General features: G+C 55.5%; 1 protein-coding gene across 8 annotated transcripts in view; it reads right to left on the bottom strand.

Annotated features, from left to right (window-relative positions):
• The window catches only part of SH3PXD2A (SH3 and PX domains 2A), a 240,037-nt gene that overhangs the window by 69,532 nt on the left and 150,207 nt on the right, over positions 1–20,298 (bottom strand). For 7 of the 8 annotated variants that reach the window (XR_004522555.2, XM_033842081.2, XM_033842084.2 and 4 more), the window contains one exon: positions 17,173–17,201. The exons of the other annotated variant lie outside the window; for it this stretch is intronic. Coding sequence is in view for 6 of the 7 variants with exons in the window: in XM_033842081.2 (XP_033697972.1) it covers positions 17,173–17,201 (29 nt within the window). In the remaining variant the exon portion in view is untranslated. The remainder of the gene's footprint in view (positions 1–17,172; positions 17,202–20,298) is intronic. 8 annotated transcript variants of the gene reach the window in all.

Here is a 20,298-nt window from a genome sequence, read left to right as displayed (position 1 = left end):
GCCCCTGGAACACAGAAGGGGAGTGGGTGACAGGGACAAAGCTGATGACTAAAGCAGTGTGTGCCTGGGAGACGGAAGGCATGGAGACAGGGTCCCTCCCATGGCCATCCCACAGGACTCATGTTCCTGCCACAGCCACTCCTCCTGGCCTGCTGGACCAGCAAGAATCCAGGCCCAGAGAAAACCAGGTGCCTGCAAGTCCTGATGACACTTCGGTGCTGAACCTGACTCTTGTCAAGTCCAGGTGATTATGAGAAATCAAAGAACAATATTACAGGGGCCCCTGACTTTAAGGACGTTCCCCCCAAACACAAATACACCCGAGGACTACGTTACAAACAACTGGATAGACTTAAGTTAGGAGAGGGACTCCTACTGCTCTGTAATGTTTCTTTTAATGTTGAGTAACTCCAGAGCAGGGAGAATTGGGTTCAATTTACCCAAATGTAGTCTCAAACCATGCTTCCAGAAATTCTTCCCTGGTGTAAAGCAAGTTCCACCCATCCAAACTAATAAATCCAGAGTGGGCTGAAAGCCCAGGTGGGAGAGACAGGAGGACAGCCAACAGCATAAACTCCTCGTAGAATGAAAGCAAACCAAGGGCTCAGTGGGACCAGGGCAGGGTCACCCGCCTTATCGGCTTACACAGCCCCGGCCCTGAGCTCCTGGGAGGGGAGGAGGAGCAGGGCCCCTGCCGGGAATGAATACCCCCCTGTTGTCTCTGTGTCCTTCCATTCTTCAATACCTCAGCGCACTTGAACACTCAAGACCTCTCTCTCTTTGGGAATTCTATTGTTCTTACCTCACTGCAGCCTTGAACTGGTTTCTAAATATCTGTTGTATTCTAGTCTTTTCTCTCCTTTCGTACAACTGAACCTTACATAGGGCTAGATTTCTTAAATTTCCTAGACTCCATATGTTTCTTCTCCTTTTTGACTAGGCCACCAGGGAACTCAGCCACTGCTTTCAGGTCATCAACTAATTAGGGCTTGACAGCTGCTAGCCCTGTTATTTTATTTAACAGTAGAAGGAGAAGGAGCTACTTTTTCACGAGAGCACATCCCTTGTGGCAGGCACTGTGCTGTCATAGGCATGAAGTAGCTCAAATCTTTACCAGAGCCCTCGAGGGCTAACAGTGCTTCACAAAGAAGTAGCAGCTTGACCTACATGATATATAGGGCCTGAAATAGGTCATCAAGCTCAGAGCAGCAGAGACAGTGGCACAACAGTGAAAGTGATACAAATGGCATCCGGAAAAAGCATGGCATGAATTAAGATGGTCAAGACAGAGAACAAGCAATAACTCAAACACGACTTCCAGTCCACAGTCACACGGGTGGAAGCTGGGGAGTGTCCTGCTGTAAGGTGTGTGAGCTGCTACCCACAGGGGCAGCTCTCTGCAGCCTGCTCCGGGGTGAGCAGCAGCCTCCAGCTCATCAATACCTACAGCATGAAAAACTCATGCCCTTGGACTGGGGAGGTGAGGGGTCAATGCTGCTACACCAGCAGCCCAGACCCCTGGCCCTGCCTTCTACGCTCACAGCCTCCAAGGCAGGGGTGGCTTCAGGCGGTGTGATCTGCTCAGGCACACAGGGATCCATACTTAGCAGGGCCCTGCTCTTGGTTTAACACCCTCTGTTCCCAATTTGAAATCTTTAATAATTTATGAACAAGAGGTCGCCTAAATCATGTAGCTGGTCCTGCCCAGGGCCTGAGGGTTCTGAGCTAAATAAAGGCTGGAAGGAGCATGTGGGGACTTAGGACCAGAGAGAAGTTTGCCTAAGATCACACAGCAAGTTAGTGGTAGGGCTGAGGCTAGAACAAGCATACCAGTTCCCACTTTCTTTCTTTTTTTTTTTTTCTCTTGCGGTACGCGGGCCTCTCACTGCCGTGGCCTCTCCCATTGCGGAATGCAGGCTCTGGATGCGCAGGCCCAGCGGCCACGGCTCACGGGCCCAGCCACTCCGCCGCACGCGGGATCCTCCCGGACCGGGGCACGAACCCGCGTCCCCTGCATCGGCAGGCGGACTCCCAACCACTGCGCCACCAGGGAAGCCCCCCCCCCACTTTCTTTTAATTAATTATTTATTTATTTATTTTTGGCTGCGTTGGGGCTTCGTTGCTGCGCGCGGGCTTTCTCTAGTTGCGGTGCGCGGGCTTTCTCGAGTTGCGGCGAGCGGGGGCTACTCTTTGTTGCGGTGCGCAGGCTTCTCATTGTGGTGACTTCTCTTGTTGCGGAGCACGGGCTCTAGGTGCCGGGCTTCAGTAGTTGTGGCTCACGGGCTCTAGTTGTGGCTCATGGGCTCTAGAGAGCAGGCTCAGTAGTTGTGGTGCACAGGCTTAGCTGCTCCACGGCATGTGGGATCTTCCCGGACCAGGGCTCAAATCCGTGTCCCCTGCATTGGCAGGCGGATTCTTAACTACTGCGCCACCAGGGAAGCCGCCAGTTCCCACTTTCTTAACGTGCATTCTAGGTACTGGGTTAAACATTTGACTAAACGTTTAATCCTTATAAGAATCTGTATTTTACAGATGCAGAAAGTAAGCCTCAGGAAAGTTAAGCTTTTTCCCAAGGCCCCACAGCAAGGGAGTGATGGGTCAGACTTGAGCCCAGGCAAGCAGGTTGGGAATGGGGAACAAAGGGGCCTAAAAACAGGGGACCTCATTCTCTGGATCCTCTCCAGACATTGGCCAAGGGAGGCTCAATTATTTCTGTTGGGCTTCCCTTTGTAAATGCAGCCATACTCCTTTCATTTTACTCTCAGTAGGAAGGGGCCTGCCTCCTTCTCCAGGAGCTGCCTTTCCCAGAATCCAGAGTCCATGTCGGGGCAGCCCAACCCGGGGCAGGAATGCACCGCTGACCCTCTGACCGCTGAGCCATGCAGTCAGAGCACAGTCAGTCTCCCGGCTCAGGTGGGGAATGGGGTGCGTGAGGGCTGGAGCCACTCCGCAGCCCCTTAGGGACTAAGTCCAAGGACACCCACCTAGGCCAAGGCGGGCCAGCAGAGACAGCCCAGCCCAAGTGGGTGTGGGCAGAGGCCCAGGCTGCCCCCGGGAGCACCGCAGCTGCCCAGGGGGGCTGCCCTGGCAGGCAGGTCTGCCTCCTTCTCCCACCCTGCTCAAAAACCCTCAGCTTCTGGTTAAACACAGGTGCTGTGGGCGGACAGAGGGGCACTGTGTGCGGGAGGCCAGCAGGGCTCTGAGCCTCTGCTCCCACAGCTGCTGCCTGACCCCATAGTAGCCCCTGGGGTGGCGGCCTCCCCCTCCACTCTCGGGCTCTCACCTCTCCCCATGCCGGGGTGCTGGTGTGCACAGAAGAGACAAACTCAACACTGTTCAGAGTTCCCGGATCCCAGCCACCCCCCTCCCTGGGGTGGCTGCCTTGGTGGTCCTCCCCCACTTACTGGGGTATCCCCCCTCCCATTCCCCCACCCACCAGCTCCCCCCGCCAAAGCCCATGAGGAGGAGGCAGCGGCAGCAGCAGAAACAGAGGCCAGTGGTACAGGATGGAGTAAGCAGCCGCTGTGTCTCCAGCCCCCAGCCCGCCAGTCCACCCCCTCCCCTGGCTCACCCTCCACAAGAGCCCTGAGAGTCAACAGCAGTGGACCCAAGCCTGACAACCTCACCCCAGGGCCACAAAAAAAGCAATGTTTTATTTTCCCCAGACTGGACTTTCACTAACAGATTATAAATAATCAACCGCCAATTATCTAACGAGCATCTACCACATGCCCAGCTGGAGGCTCCCGGCGACGACCAACTGACTCTCCAGCCTCAGGGACGGGGCGCAGATATTTACCATCAAAGACACTCTCCCAGGCACTCCTGACTGCTCCGGGGGTCATGTAGGTTTGGGGGAGGCTGCGTGGCTCCCTCACCCACCTGCCTGGTGCCACCAGGGCTGCCACTCCAGTGTATCCTCATCGCCCCAGGCTGCCCAGACCCTGCCGGAAAGCTGGAGCCAAACATAGCAGGCAGGGCCCCGGGTGCGGGCTCGCGGGGGCAAGGGGGGATGCAGCAGGGCTGAGACCTGGAGGCCTCGCATCTGTAACTGGACCCACCTTTGGAGCAGGGATCACAATACTCCAGCTGACATCTGGCTGGACACTGCCAGAGGAGGATGGGGGTGGGGATGAGGGGGGCAGGGGCCAGGGGCAGAGTTCACCTGTGAACTGAGGTTGAGGGTGACCCCCTTTTCAAGGTTTGCAGGCCGCCCTTATCTTGCCCTGGGCAGGGTCTCTGTATTGTTCAACGGGTCTCTGTGTCAACGGGCTCCAGAATGTCTGGATAGTGTTGTAGTCCTAGCAAGTGTCTGGCACATAGTAGGCGCTAATCAAAATTTGTTATGAGTCTCTCCAATCAGATCTGAAGTTCCTTCAGGGTCTTAACCCTGTCAGCATCCTCACGGCACACCGAACACAGTAGGTGGTACCCAGAAAGTCCATGGTGGCTGTTGGAAGGACACACACTCAATGCCCTGAATCCCAAGGGTTTCACGGGGAAACTGAGGTCCAGCTGATACCACTGCTCCAGGACCTTCTTGGCCCCCAGGGCCCTGCACTTCCTCTAGTCTAGGTTTTGGCTGGGGTGGCCTGAGGTACATACGGGCATCCTCAGGCCAGGAAAGGCCCTGAGCCTAGCTGGTGCTGTGCAGAGTAACTCATAGGCAGGCCCCAGGCCCGGCAGAACATCCCTGGAAGGCTGCGGGCTTCCAGCATCTGTGGTAAAGCCCTTCAAAGAGATTTAAAAAAAATTTTATACATAAGCAATATGGTCTATGGCAAGATGGATGCTGCAGGAAATGGGAGTCTGAGCAAAAACAACTGGCTTATCTATGATGTCTGGTGGGAGCAGGGCTCAGCAGGGCTCGGGGCAGCCTCCCAGGGTGTGTGGCTGGAGCCTGGGGCCTCTCCTCACCCCCATCCCTCTCCTGCTCTGCGTACATTTGGACCAATCCCCTGAGCTCTCGGATGCCACGTAAACAGAGCAGTGTGAGTGTATGTGTGTGTGTGTGTGTGTGTGTGTGTGTGCGTGCACGCTCACACACACACACACACACACACATATATATATCACTGCTTGGGAAATCCCCACATCTGGCTCTCACGTGACTGAGCTATGCCCAGGAGGCCGCAGCTGGGAGGGCCTGGAGGACAGGAGAGGGTCAGGAGTGTGCGAGCTCTCTGGGGAGCACGAAGTTAACCCTTTGGCACCACAGCTCAGGGACTCTGGCTAATACTGAGCTTCCGCCCCGGGGAGAAGCCCGGAAGGAGACCGGTGCTCAGAGGGCTCTGTCCTGGCTCGCTGCACAAGTGTGAGAGGCTGGGGCCATTTTTCTGGGTCCCCCTGGTCTTTACCTGTGCCTTGAAAGGGCTGCTCTCTCTGTCCTGTCAATCCCGGTGAATCATCAACTACGAGGGAGACCCACTGGATGAAGATTTCCCCAGTGGAGACCCGTCTGTTGTCAGATACTTAACACTTCCGAGGGCCAGGCACCTGGCTGGCCGGGCCACGGCCCTGCAGCTGCATGGAATCAGGATTCGTGCCCTCCTGTCACAGGCAGGGCACGTGTCCCCTAGGAGACCAGTGGAAGCCAGAGCCCTCCTAACAATAAGGAACAGGTCACAGGCGACCTTTGGGGCAAGTTCTCTCCAACCCAGGCACATGTATTAATTTTATAATTAGAACTTTTTAAGCTTCAACAACTTTAGTGAACGAGTGACCATCTACAGTGGTATCTCTGCTGAGATACTGCCCAGCAGGTACCGGGGGGATGTGGAGGATGTGCCCCAGCCCGGTTTAGAGGATGTGAGACGCTTGCACAGCCAACGCTAAGACTGACCAGATGCCTCCGCAAGCCGCTCTCCCTCTCCTCCGGGCCGACTCATTTAAAACCTCAGGGAACCGGGGGTAGAAGGTCTCACTCAGCACCCCACCCACAGGCATATCTATGCCTCCCCTGGGGAGGCTCCCTCACATCCCACCCGCTGCGCCTCCACCATGGTAGCACTTGGACATCACATCATAACTGCTGTTTACTTTCCCACCTCCCTGACCCAACTGAGAGTCCTGAGGACACGGACCTCACTGTATCCACCTCGGTATCCCTAGGCTTGGACCACAGGGCCTGGCACAGTGGAGGTACTCGGATGTTCACTGAACAAATCTACACGAAGCCACAGCCAGTGCCAGTGAGTCAGCTGTAGGTCTGGCAGGAGCCACCTAATCCTAGCAGGGTCTGGTACCAGCATCCATTCGGAAACTTGCTTCTTACCAGTTTGGCCATACCCTCACCCCTGGGAGAGCTGCCACTACTGTCAACTGAGCCCTGGGCTTAGAGCAGAGAGAGAAACCGAGGTCACTGAGGAAGATGGGGAAAGGGCCCTCGTACTCAGAACCCTGTGACCAAACGCAAATGAGGAACTGACAGAGGGCTCTCAGAGCCACTAGGCTCCAGGGAGGGACAGTATACGGCCGAGAGGTGACAGACCAGGAGAAACTGCCCCACCCAGACAGATCTGGGACAAGAGATGTTAATATCTGCCATGTTTGCAAGGTTTTCCCGGGGTGGGGGGGCTATTGCCAACCAAGATAGTCCTAATTTGGCCTCTTATCACTAGCCTGTCATCACAGCTTTGCAAGGACCTCACCTTCCTTCCGGGAACAGTTAGGTACCCAGCTCTGACCCTGACCCAACACTCAGGGAGCCTAAGGTGGTCCAGGGCCCAGGGGGAGACCCTGGCTAACAGGAAAGGCAGCTCCCAGAAACCTACAGGGGGCCTTTTCCTACAACACAGCATCCATTGGCCAGATGCAACGTTGGGAGGAAGCATCTCGAAGAGGTGGTGGCTCTTCCTTCTGAGCACAGGGAAGTGAAGGGACTTTCTAACACGGCCCAATTTTCTTGGTACAAGAATCCAGTTCTGGGGGCTTCCCTGGTGACGCAGTGGTTGAGGGTCCACCTGCCGATGCGGGGGACGCGGGTTCGTGCCCTGGTCCGGGAGGATCCCACATGCCGCGGAGCGGCTGGGCCCGTGGGCCATGGCCGCTGGGCCTGTGCGTCCGGAGCGGGAGGGGCCGCAGCAGTGAGAGGCCCGCGTACCGCAAAAAAAAAAAAAAAAAAAAAGAATCCAGTTCTAACATTAAGAAAATCCATCTTCATACCAGCTGCTTGGGTCACATGTGGCAATGACAAGATCCCGAGGGTAAAGCAGAAAGAGTTGGGGAAAAACACTTTTTCCCCCACAAACTTCTAAGTTTCACTGAAACTTTGGAAAATTTTTCTTTGCCGTCACATTTCAAAACTGACCAATTATAAAAATGTCACAAGCCAACTGAGTTACACACGCCACATTTCTATTTCTAAACAAAGTAACTTTAGATCAGAAAAAGGTGCTAACACAATAAATAATGCACATTTCCCCCAAATCTTTGTTTTTCCATTGGCTTTGTTGTTACTGGAAATGTTGCCTCGTTTGTCACATGTTTATAAGCCAAAAAGCCCAAGTGGGGAACAAGTTATTTTCTGGCTGAGGGCCGTGGTGGGAAGCATTTCTTTGCTGGACCACAATGTGGGTGTCTCCTCCTCTGAAGAGGAAAACCTTGTGGAAATAAAAGGCAGACGGGGGTCTCGTCACAGCCTCCTGATGAGGGCAGAAGGGAAGCTAGTGGCTGGGCAGGCCCAGTGGAGAGCCATTCTCCAAGGCCCCGAATGCCGGGCCAGCGTTCTCTGTCCTCTAACTGCGCTCCCCTTCCCATACTGGTTCTGCCCCCGACCCCCAACTTGGGACACAACTAAATGCACCCTCCAGGAGCAGCCCCATCCTGGGGGTCCGATCCTGCTGCCTCCTCACTGCCTGACTACCCCGAACACTGCCATCAACCCACGTGGACGACCCACCCCAAATTCAACCCCGCCTCTATCTCAGGATCCCTGGGGAGCCCACTGCCTGGTGTTCCTGGCCGCCACCCCCAGAGATGCTCATTCAGGAGGTCTGGGCAGGGCCTGCGAACCTGCACTTCAACAAGCAGGCTCAGGACTCTCAGCATACCTCCGGGCCTTTGCCCATGCTGTCCCCTTCCAGCCCATCTTCTCATTACCCCAGCAGGAGAGGTCGGGTGATAGGAATGAGGGAGCAGAAAGAAGCAGGGCAGAGGGAATCAAGGCCACACACCAGCTAGCTGCCTCCTTCCCGGGAGTGAGATACGGGATTCCAGGACTCGGGGAGCCCTCACCTCCCTCGCCCCTGCTTTGTGTGTGCAAGCCAGTAGGTCAGTGGCAGGGGAGTCGTGGCACAGACACACACTTTCTCCATCACACTGCTGCCACATTGGCTGGCCGTGGAACAGACAAATCAATCAGCCTCCTTTCACTTCCAATTAGTTGGCTTTGAACTCCAGGGTGACATCAGGCTGAGGACCCAGAGCCACGAAAACAAAAATTATTTAAAAACACCAACCCGGGTGAGATGTGCCAGAACACGATGCCTTCACAAGACACGTTCACTTCTGGCCGTTGGAGGGCGCCAGTCATGTCTTGGCCGTGTTCGCTAAGCAGCCTGGGCCTTTCTCCCTGAGGATGGATGGCTCGGGCAGAAAAGAAAGCTTTGCAAAAGTCTTGCTGGGACTTCCCTGGTGGCGCAGTGGTTAAGAATCCGCCTGCCAAGGCAGGGGACATGGGTTCGTAGCCCTGGTCTGGGAAGATCCCACGTGCCGCGGAGCAACTAAGCCCGTGCGCCACAACTACTGAGCCTGCACTCTTGAGCCCTTGCGTGGCAACTACTGAGCCTGCAAGCCACAACTACTGAGCCCACGTGCCGCAGCCACTGAAGACCACGCGTCTAGAGCCCATGATCCGCAACAAGAGAAGCCACAGCAATGAGAAGCCCACGCACCACAACGAAGAGTAGCCCCTGCTCACCTCAACTAGAGACAGCCCGCGCAGCAACAAAGACCCAACGCAGCCAAAAATAAAGTAAAATAAATGTATAAAAAAAAAAAAAAGGAAAAGTCTTGCTGATACACTCTCCCAGGTTTCCTTTCCAGACACATCTCCTGCCCTCCCCTTCTCTAGCCCTTCACTTCTGCCAGGCTAGACATCTCTTCTTCCCTCAAACTTCTCAATCACATCCCAGACTCCAAGTCCTTGCTCAGCCCCGGCCCTTCTACCAGGGGCGTCCGCCCACCCCTCTGCTCATTGCAACCCCTTCCATCCTCCAGGATGCATCTCCAGCCCCTCCCATCTTGGCTAGTACCCCCCCCATCCCCCACCCCCAGCCCCTTCTATTTGACTCCCGCTGCTTGTGGATCACAACGCATCCTGCCCTGCATTCATCAATGAATCACTGAGAGCATCCTGCTTTCTCAATTGAGCTGTGACCTCTGTGGGGCCAGAGACCGGAGACCAGCAATCGCTTAGAGAAATGAAAGCCTCCGGGAGAGGCGTGAAGGCTGCTGCCATCTGCTTTGTCTCTGCCCTTCTCCCTCTGTGGCTGGTGAGCAGGGCAGGCTGGGGGTCAAGAGAGAGCCTGGCCCTGCTCTCTGTCCTACTGGGGCATTCATCCTGTGGGAAGACGAGGGACCAGAGGCTTTACAGACCTGCTCGCTCTGCTTCACCATGGCCCTCCTCACACCTCCGCCTCATTCCAGGGTTTGGTGGGAATGTGATGAGCAGGAAGCCAGGTTCTGCCCAACCCCTCACCTTGGGCAGGTGGCAGGCCCTCTCTTAGTTACTTCCTCTATAAAACGAGGAGGGTAGACTAACTTTTTATAGTAGCCAGAACCTATGGGCAGGTTTTGCTTTAAAACAAATACACCTTATTAAAGACCAAATTCAGACAAAGAGAGATTAAGGGGATATTAGTCACACCCTGTAAAGGGACCCTTTACCCAATTAAGAATCCCTGGTGACCAATGGGTTCCTTCTAGAAACCGCAGTGGGGGGCTCTCTTGGGGAAGTCCCTCTCTCAGTCTGTGGAACCTCCTGCTAGAGGTCTCCAGGGCCCAGTCCTGTTCACCTGTGGATCCCTTGGGTCTTAGCTTAGGAGGGAACAGACTTCAGTGGAAAGAGGTTTGGATCAGAAGGACCAGATTCGAATCCTGCATCTACCTGGCTAGGTGACCTCGGGCAGGTTCCTGAACCTACCTCTCCTGGTCTTTAAAAGGGGGACAAGACCAGCTGCCCAGGTTATTGGGAGGCTGACTGGCAACTATGAGATGGTGCACACTCTGCCTTCCCCCTCTGATTGAGAGGAGTCTCTCCTGCAGGAGGGCAAATGCCAAAGCCAGTGGTCCCTTCTGCTGGGGGATCTCCACGGTGGACCTCTGCTAGATATCCACGGTGCTGCCTCCTACTCATAATAGAAGAGGCTTAACCCTTAGTGTTTCCTGCACCAGACACTTCACACGTATTAACACATATTCAAGCCTCAAGCAACCTGGTGAAGTGCTATCGTTATACCCATTCCACAGATGAGGAAACTGAGGCACAGGGAAGTTAGGACTTGCCCAAGACCACACAGCTGGCACAGCTGGGACACAAAACCAGGCATTCTGGCTCCAGAGCCTGTGTTCATAACTCTACAGAATGTTCTGAGTCTAGGTTCTGTCTCCTCTGGGGCCAGGCCCTGGGCTCAAAGAATGAAAATAATGCTTCAAGCATGTCTTTTTACTCTCAAATCCAAGGTAGGACCAACTTCTCCCCTCCTTTCTGAACCTATCAATACTTAAAATAGCAACAACGGCAGCTGCTATCATTGGGAGCTGCTATGCGCTGGGCCCCCTGCTAATTCAGTCCTTACCTTTAATAGAGGCAGGCACTATTTTTACCCCTGTTTTCCATATGGGGGCATGAAGGTCAGAGGTTAAGCAGCTGCCAGTCATAGAGCAAACACATGGCAGAGCAGGAGTTCAAACCCTGTCTGATGCCAAAACCTAAACTCTGAACTCCAAGCAGCACACTTCTCCGCAGTGAAACTACAGTAATGCTGATCTCATTAGCTCCATCCGATGACGCAGACTGTATGGTACTAAAATGGAAGCAGGCAGAGCTCACCAAGTTTCCAAGGATAAGTATAAAGTAAACCGGATTTCACGAGAAACATCAACACTAGCCCAAAAGAACAAACTTGCAACACTCTTGAGCAACCTCATTTGCATATAAACGAGCTGCAGCTCATCACAGGACTCCTGGGTGGGATGGGGCCTCAGACACAATCCCAGGGCCAGGATGATCTCACAGGATCCGTGGCCACCTGCGCCCCCTCGTGGTGCAAGTCAGAACTCCCCAGCCACCAGCGCCGGAGCCAGGCAGCTTCCCAGAACTCTGGGCGCCCCAGCCCATCTTTTCAGGTTTGAAGAGAAGCCCCTGCTCTGGGGGGGCCTGCTCCAGCCCACCTCTGAGCTCCCGCAGCAGTGCTCACCGCGGGGGGGGGGGGGACGGCCAATCACAGCTAACAGCAACAGGCTCTTGCTACTGCCAGGCCCGGCACAAAGCCCTCTAACTACATCACATCCTTGAATCATCTGCACCTTCCTGCAGGTGGCTGCTACTCCATTTTCATGGGTGTGTCCATCACTTTTATGCGTCACCCTGGCTAGGCTACAATCCCCAGTTATTCAACCACACACTAATCCAGGAATTGCTGGGGAGGTATTCTGCAGGTGGGATCAGGTTCATCATTAGTTGACTTACAGTGAAATTATACTTGATACTCCAAGGGCTCCTGGGTCCATAAGCTGAAACGCTTTAAAGGCAGAGCTGAGGCTTCCCTGCAGGAGGAATTTCACCTGTGGATGGCAACCCCAGTCGGCTCTTGGGTTTCAGACTTGCCTCACCTGCCCCCAATCACATCAGCCAGTTCCTTGCCAGAAATTTGATAGCTCCTGCTGGTTCTGTTTCTCTAGTTGAACCTGACTGATACAACAGAACAAGTGAGGTCGCAGAGCTCAGGTGATCTACCCAAGGTCGTGCGGCTGAGAATGGGAGCCCAGGCAACCTGACATAAACTGCCCCCCACGGCCCACACCCGATCAGGGAAATCCATCTCGTCCCTCCATTGCTGCCAGAGTCCTCATCCTCTCATCACCTGTCTCCTCCCCTTAACCATCTCCACTCACCGGTCAGAAAAATCCTTCTGGGATCTAAGTCAGATTATGTCCCCCTTTCCTCAGAACCCCGTAGGGGCTCTTCATCTCACAGTGAAAGCCAAAACCCTTAAAATGGCTGGCAAGGCCCTACACGGTCTTTGCTGCTGCCGCATCCCCACTACATGGCTGCTCTCCTCTCCTAACACCTTGACCTCCCTTACGTTCCACCCAGCCACAGACCTCCCACCCCTGGGCCCTTGTACTGGCTGTGCCCTTGGTCTGGACTGCTCTTCCTCAGGTAACCATGCCACTTCCTTGCTTCCCTGTCCAACAGTACATTCTTGTCTGCACAGTTCATCACCCAGAGCGGACTGCAAACCCCTCGAGGGCAGAAAGGCACATTCGTATAACCTCAACGCTTTACAGGTACCGGCATACAGCTGGTGCTCAATAAGGTCAGCTGCAGTAGCTGGTCTCCAAACAAGCTGCACTTGGTCCTGCTCCCCCATCTTTGTGCAAATGCTGTCTCTTGATTAGCAAAGCCCCTGCTCTCCACTCCTAATCAGAAAAACTCCTCCTTTTCCTGGATAATGTTCCTGACTAGAGGCTGCAGCGACCTCTCTTTCCTGACCTGCAGCGTCATTCATGCACCCACGCCTTCTTCCATCCACCCTCCCATTCAACAAGCACCAGGGGACCCTGCTACTGGTGCGAGCCCTGCCACAAGGTCTCTGCCTTCAAGGTGGTGGGACACAGATAATGAACAAGAAAACCCACAAGATAGAGTGCGGTTGGTGATGTGCAAGAAGCAGGGAGACCTAAAGGGGCAGCTAGAGAGTGGAGGTAGGGGCAGCTTCTCTGAAGTGACAAGCAGAAATCTTAAGGAGCTAGCCATATGGAAGAATGGGGAGCAGTATTAATCTTAAGGAGCTAGCCATATGGAAGAATGGGGAACAGCATTCAGGCAGAGGGAAGAGCAAATGCAAAGACTGTGGAGAGAACGAACCCGAAGTGTTTAAGGAATGGAAGGTGATGGGAGCAGCTGAGCAGAGGGCTGGGGTGGGAAGGGGGACGGGGATGAGGGCAGAGCCTGGGGCAGGGTGGCAGGCAGGGGCCAAAGCTCACACGGCTCTGCAAGCCCGGGATAAGGAGTTTTTCTGGGTGGGATAGGAAATCTTGGAATTTAGGCAGAAAAGCACATTATTTGATCCATGTGTGGAAGAGCTCACTCTAGCTGCGGTGTGGAGGGGCTGGGGTGGGAGCAGACAGGCTGAGGAGGAAGCTGGGGTCCTCCTGAGAGACGAAGGGAGCTTCCAACAGGTGTGACGGTGGAGGTGGGAGAAGGGGATGGATCTGGAGGTCAGGTGGGCAAGTGAGAGGAAGGGAGAAGTCAGGGATGACCTCTCCGATGCTGGGCTTGAGCAACAGGGTGGATGGAGCGAGAAGGAAGATGCGGGAAGGAGCAGGTTCTGTGGAGCAAAGGAGCAGAAATAAATTTGAGGCTACACTGTCTTCGGGGTCTCAAGGTCGCCAGTCCTGCCTCCTCTGTGAGGCTGTCAGCAGCCTGAGAACTTTCTTCCTGTTGACTCCACCCTCCCCAGGCCTGCCTTGTAGTCCTGGCTCTGTGCTCAATAGGAGATCCCTCCAGGAGATCCTCCAAGGATGGGCTGGGGCTTCGAGGACTAAAATGTGACAAGAAATGACCAGGGAACAAGCATTCATGTTCTCCACGCAAACATCCCTGACTGGAGCGACCTTGGGAAGTGTCACGCGCTTCATCACAGAGCAGAGTGAAGCCCAAAGTATGAACTCAAACCCTCACTTTGCCACAGACTCCGGGCAGCCACCCTCGGAGACACAGCTTCTCATTTGTGAAATGCGAATCCTACCAGCCACCATGCAACATGGCTCTGGGCAGCAAATAAAGAAATATATGTAAAGTTGCCAGCACATAGTAGATGCTCACTAAATAATAACAGTAGCTAGCACTTTGGGAGAACTGTCCAGTTCTCACTGTAGGCAGTGAGTGGTCTAAGCACACTTACATATAGAAGTTTATGTAATTTCATCATAACCATATAAGGTGTGTATTGATCAGGGTTCTCCAGAGAAACAGAACAGAATATTGAGAGAGAGAGAGAGCAAGAGTGAGCGAGCGAGCGAGCGAGGGAGGGAGGGAGAGAGAGAGGAACTGGCTCACGTGATTGGGGGGGCTTGGTGAGCCCACAGCCTGACGGCATAGACTGACAGGCTGGAGACGCAAGGAAGAGTTGCAGTTCAAGTCCAAAGGTGCTGGCAGAATTCCTTCTTGCTTGGGGGAGGTCAGTCTTTCTCTTAAGGTCTTCAACTGTTTGGATGAGGCCAACCCCCATTAGGGAGGGTAATCTGCTTTACTCAAAGTCCACTGATTTAAAAGTGAATCTCATTCAAAAACAAACGCCTTCACAGACACATCCAGAAAAATGCTTGACAAAATATCTGGGCACAGCCAAGTCGACACATAAAATTAACCTTACCAGATGGATAAGAATATTATCCCCAATTGACAGAAGGGAGGACAGGGTCAGAGAGGGTAGGAAGTCTGCCCAAGGTCTGAAAAGCCAGACTCTGAGCTCCTGCAGTCTGGCTCCAGACCTGGCACTTTTAACCATGACACTAAGTGGCCATTATCATAAGCAGCGTAAATTAAATTTCTCCATCCATCCCTTTCCTGGCTGGAGAGTGGAAGGCAGAGAAACCGGGGACGCTTTCCCTGGGTGGGGCCCTGTCTTGCTTAGGAAGCAGCACAGAACCTGAGCCTTAGAGATGGAGGGGAGGGCAGCTGGGAGGTTAGGAGGCCCAGCCCTTGACTTTATAGTTGGAAACTGAGGCCTAGAGTAGAGAAGGGACTCACCCAGGGTCCCAGGGCTTCAGAAAGTAATGCTGATGACAATAAACTGACACTTCTACAGCAGTTATTGGGTCCTACGGACTTTTCCACATTAACTTATTGAATCTTCTACATGTGAGGTAGAGACCATCATTATCTGTGTTTTTTTAGGAAGAGAAAACCGAGGCAGAGAGGTTATGAAAATTGCCTGAGGTCACACAGAGCCAGAATCTGAGCCCAGGGCTTCCCTGGTGGCGCAGTGGTTAAGAATCTGCCTGCCAATGCAGGGGACACGGGTTCGAGCCCTGGTCCGGGAAGATCCCACGTGCCACGGAGCACCTAAGCCCGTGTGCTATGACTACTGAGCCTGCGCTCTAGAGCCTGCGTGCCACAACTACTGAAACCCGCGTCCCTAGAGCCCATGCTCTGCTACAAGAGAAGCCACTGCAATGAGAAGCCCGCGTACCGCAACGAAGAGTAGCCCCCCTCGCTGCAACTAGAGAAAGTCCGCGTGCAGCAGCGAAGACCCAACACAGCCCAAAATAAATAAATTTATAAAAAAAGAATCTGAGCCCAGCCTCAAACAGCCACTACACCTCTGAGGCCCAGGGCGAGTTTCTTGGGGAGAGGGGTGTGACAGAACGCAATCCCATGTTTGCCCCTCCTTCCAGGTTCCCCCACCTATGACTCGGGCTGCAAGTGACAGCTGAGGAGATGCTGCAATTCCTCAAGTTCATGAGGCAGCCTCACCCCCTGTTCATGGAGGAAATGCTGTTCTGCACCAGGGGTGGACATACCTGAAGCACCCCTCCCCAGGTGACAGGCATGTGTGCACACGCAGTCTCATCCCACAGCTAGACACAAACACACACCAACCCACAACTGGATACATCCTAACACACTGGCACACACACACCCAAACAAGTAAACATACCCTCAAGAGCACACAACTATGAAGCCCCACATGAACACACACAACCCCCTGTACACACACGTTCCCCCCGTATGTAAGCCAGGACACATCTTTCCTCATCCCAGTGCATATAGAAGCAAGCACTTATACACACAAAACATACGGACCCACACTCAGAAACGCACCATGCAATCACAACTAGCCCAATTCACAGCCCATCCATCACACACAGGCACACACACCTCTTCTGATCCACAGTTCAAAGCACCTGGACACAAGTATCTCCCTACGACGTGAGCCATTAATGTAAGCCAGGTGTTCATACACACGTCCCACATCCCCAAGGCCAGAGCCCCAGATGGTTGCGCACCCCCATAACTCACCACCCCCATAAATACGGACAACACACAAGCCCACACAGATCGCTGCATTCCCTTCCCCGCCCCAACTCCCAGTACACACAGCCCTAAGTACAAGGGGCCACCCTCTCCCAATTAACTGCGCCCCGCCCACGTGCTGGCATTTGCCTAGTCCCTCCTCCCCCACCCAGAGAGAATCCTCCTCTGACCCCAGCCGACTGCGCCCTAAACACAACGTCCAGCGTCCAAGGACCTGCCCCGACGCTCCCCGTCTCCACCCGCTTCGCAAACTCGGAGTGAGCCCGGCACCTGCCGGGCCGATGCCAGGGCGGGTCGGTGGCCTCCCATAGGGTGTCTCTGAGGGCCACGACGCAGAGCCTCCACCCCGGCACGGTGGAGAACGCGCTCAGAGTTGGGGAAGGAGGGGAAGGTCTGCGCTGCAGCCGTTAAAAACCCAATCTCTGCAGCACGATTCCCCTCCCTTCCCCTCCGCCCCTTTTCGGTCCTGGATCTCACCTTCCCACGGCGAAAACCCAGCCTCTCGTTTCCATTAACCCTTCCATCGCTGCCGCACCGCGGGGAGGACCGAGGGAGAAACCACAGAGGTGCCCAGGAGTTGGCCCCGCAGGCCCAGGAGCAGGATCCGGCTGCACCCGTCGCGGGGGCTTAGGCCCTTCACAGGCATCCCCGCACTCCCCATGCACCCGCTCCCACCCCCACCGGGAGAGCCCGAGGGGCGCGGTGCGAGGAGGAGGCGCGAGTACCAGAGGTCTTAGGGGGCGTGGACTGAGGAGGGGGGCAACCACAGGGAGTACCCTGGACCACAGGACCACAGGGCAGGCGGGCGAGGACAAGCCCCCAGAAAGTCCTCCGCAGGGTCGGAGCGGCGCGTGCACGAAGCGGGAGGGGAGGCTGGAGGGAAGAACGCCCGGATGCTCCCTTACCTGATTTCCTCTTGGAACTGCCATAGTCCCTGAAAAAGAAGCAACAACAGACAGACATGGTTAGGGTCGTGCGGAGGCGCGCGGCCGCTGGGCTGCAGGGCTGCGGCTGCCGGGCACCCACGGGCCGGATGCTCATGTGATGCCGGCGGCCGGCGAGCCGCGCGCTCCGCAGCCGCACGCACTGCGCGCCGCGCCTGCCCGCGGGTCCCAGCCAGCCCGGCCTCCAGGCGCGGTCCGCCTGCCCCTCCACGCCCCTCCACGCCCCTCCCCGCCGCCCGCAGCGAGCACCCCTGCCCCGCCCCGCCCCGGCCCAACTGGATGGGCTCGGTGGGCCGCTCGTGCCCTTTCCCAGGCACCTTCCCCCGTCCGTCCTCCGATGGGGGAGGGTGAGGCACGTTTCCACCCGCTTCGTTAATAGGGAAACTGAGGCCCCGGGGGTGGTCGCTAGAACCCAGGTCCTGCCCCGCGCCGGGAGCCCGCTCCCCTCCCCGGCAGCGCTTCCCCTCCCAGTTGTTTATATTGCTTGCTCTTGCTCACTCAGCCTTTAAAGTCACGACTGAAATGTCACCTCCTCAACCTGTCTTCCCCGACATCCTCCCTCTGCTGGCCTCTGCGTAATTACAGATTTGTGTGACCCTTTGATTAAAGTCTGCCCCCATCCTAGACCCAAGGCTCCCTGAGGTCACACTGTGGCTTGTTCCCTCCCACTGCATCCCTTGGCCTGGCATAAGTGATGGATAAATAGGGGCTGTAGGTTGAATGTTGACCAGAAAAGCTCAGGCTGGGAACCTGGGATTCAGTAGGGGTGAGGCAGAGCGTACTGCATGGACAGGAACAAAGGTTGAGCTTCTGAGTAAGTGAGCACTGGATTCGAATCCTGTCACTGACAATAACTGTTTGGTGCCCTGAGCTGCCCCAGCCTGGAGCCTTCCCTGCTCTGCAGCAAGGACTTAACCCAGACTCAGCAGCAGGCTACTTTCCAAATCCTGCCCCCGCTGCCCTCCTGCCCTCGGCCCCTCCCAGCACCCCTTCATCCGCCAATCCTCAGGGGAGCCTCTACGACGCTGGAGGTCTGTTAAGTGCTCAGGTGGGGCTGGCTGGTGATCCATGTGGAGACTAGAGGAAATGCCTTCCGTTTCCCCTGGGATCAAAGAAAATATGCCAACAGGCCAGCTAGGTCTGCCGGCTGGAGGAAAGGGCAGCAGGTTCACTGGGAAGGGAGTCATCCTCATGGACACTCACCGAGAGTCTGATCCTGTGAATCTGGGGGGTGACCTGGGCTGTGGGGGCATTTGTGAAGCTCCAAGGTGATCTGCCTCCACAGCCAAGGATGAGGGGATCCCCCTCTCCAAGGCTTCTATGTGTCCCAAAGTTTGGACTCAGAAACCAGTGAGTCGGAATGCTGGGGCTGAGGCCCGGAACGTGAATTTCTGATACCGTCCCCTTACCAGCGGTCCTGTTTGAGAACCTCCTTGGTATTTCAAGCCTCTTTCAATCCTCACATCCACACTATGGAGGTCCTATCATCCCCGTTTTGTGGATGAGGAAACAGAGGTTCAGCCACTGCCCCAGGTCATCCAAGCTGGGCAAGGGCTGTGGTTCATAAGCCCACGTGCCCGAATGATACTGTAACAAGGATGGGGGGAAAGGGGAATCTGTTGAATCTGTTGCCTCCAAAAGGCAGGTGGGAGAGTTCCCATCTGCCCCCATCCTCGACCTGGCAGTCCAGGAAAGCCTGAGCCAGGGTCACCTCCCTGGGGCAGAAGGGAGACGGGGAGAGACTGTCCGGAGTGCCTGGCTGTGCCGGTTGAAGCTCTACTGTGGGAAAAATTCCCAGTGAGGAGGAGGACATTGTACGGAGGCTATGTCCTGCCTAGCAGACTTGCATCTCCTAAGGAGAGAATTTGTTTCTCAGGCTTTTTTGCAGAGTGGGGCCTGGGGAAGGGCGGAGAGTGGAGGGCAAGGGGGAACTGCCCTCCCCTGCCCCACCATTTTCCTTCTGGTCTTGCAGGAGAAGCCTCTGGGCTGGGGACCACAGTGGCTCACTGCCCAACCCCTGGCTGCTAGCAGTCCAGACGGGGGGTGGCTTCCTCGCAGTGATGGCCATCTTCTCCCCCTGTTTGTGCAGCTGCAGCTGCCCAGGATTCTCTTTGAGCTTGTCAACAGCCCCCGAGGGGAGATGGGCAGGTCATTACCGTGTGACAGGGAAGCCCGCTAAGGCTCAGGAGTAGGCGAGGGACATAGTTCACAGGGGCCGAGGGCCCGCTCTGTGCCAGGCCCCGTCAGCAACTCTCGACCTGGTCATTCAACAGGTTCACCTGGAGAGCCAGTTACAAATTCAGACGTGGGGCCCCATCGCGACCTGACCTAACACAGTGTCTGCATCCACCCGCTGGGGGTCCCGAGGCTGGGCCAGTGTTGGCTGAGAGCCTGGGGCCCAGCAGAGTCTCTGCCCAGTCACTACAACCCTGACAGGTGGGCAGGAGTTGTGCCAAGGGGCACTGCAGTCACTGTACCATAATCTCCAGCAGGACCCCAGCCACGCCTAAGAAACGTTTCCGCTCCGTGAGCACACTGAGCTTGCGCTTCCGGGCAAATCTCCTGGCCGGCCTCTTCTTCAACCAGAGCGCGAGCCCTTCCCACCAAGGGCTTCTGGATCCTGTGGTCTCCTTGCTTTGCAGGCGAGGACAGCAAAGCTTAGAGAAGCTAGACAACCTGTTCAGGGTCACACAGTGAGTAGGTGAGGCTGCGATTGGGTGGCCGAGGACCCGGGCCTTGCTCTGGGGGTCAAGACCAAACCCCAAATGCTGCCACCCAGTGGGTGCAGGGGAGGGAGGGCAACGCAAGGCCCTGGGGGCCTGAGAAGCACATGGGTTAATGGAGTGGAAGCTGAGGCCCTGGCAGGGGAGGTGCCAGGCTGGGACTGGGTGGTCAGAATGGCAGGCATAGGAATCCTTCACACAGCATCTGGCCTCCAGCCCCAGCAGGCGCGGCCCTAATAGGAAACCTCTTGTAGGTTTCCGTTGGGCACCTTTTAGCAAAGCCATTGCGTATTTTTAGCCGCTGAGTATGAGAAGCAGCTTAGGTATCCAGTGGCTGGGACTCCCCCATCCCTCACATACCAGG

This window comes from Tursiops truncatus, chromosome 16, assembly GCF_011762595.2.
Source record: "Tursiops truncatus isolate mTurTru1 chromosome 16, mTurTru1.mat.Y, whole genome shotgun sequence".
Lineage (NCBI taxonomy): Eukaryota > Metazoa > Chordata > Mammalia > Artiodactyla > Delphinidae > Tursiops > Tursiops truncatus.
The sequence above is the reverse complement of the archived record's forward strand: the minus strand, read 5'-3'. Positions and strand labels throughout refer to the sequence as shown.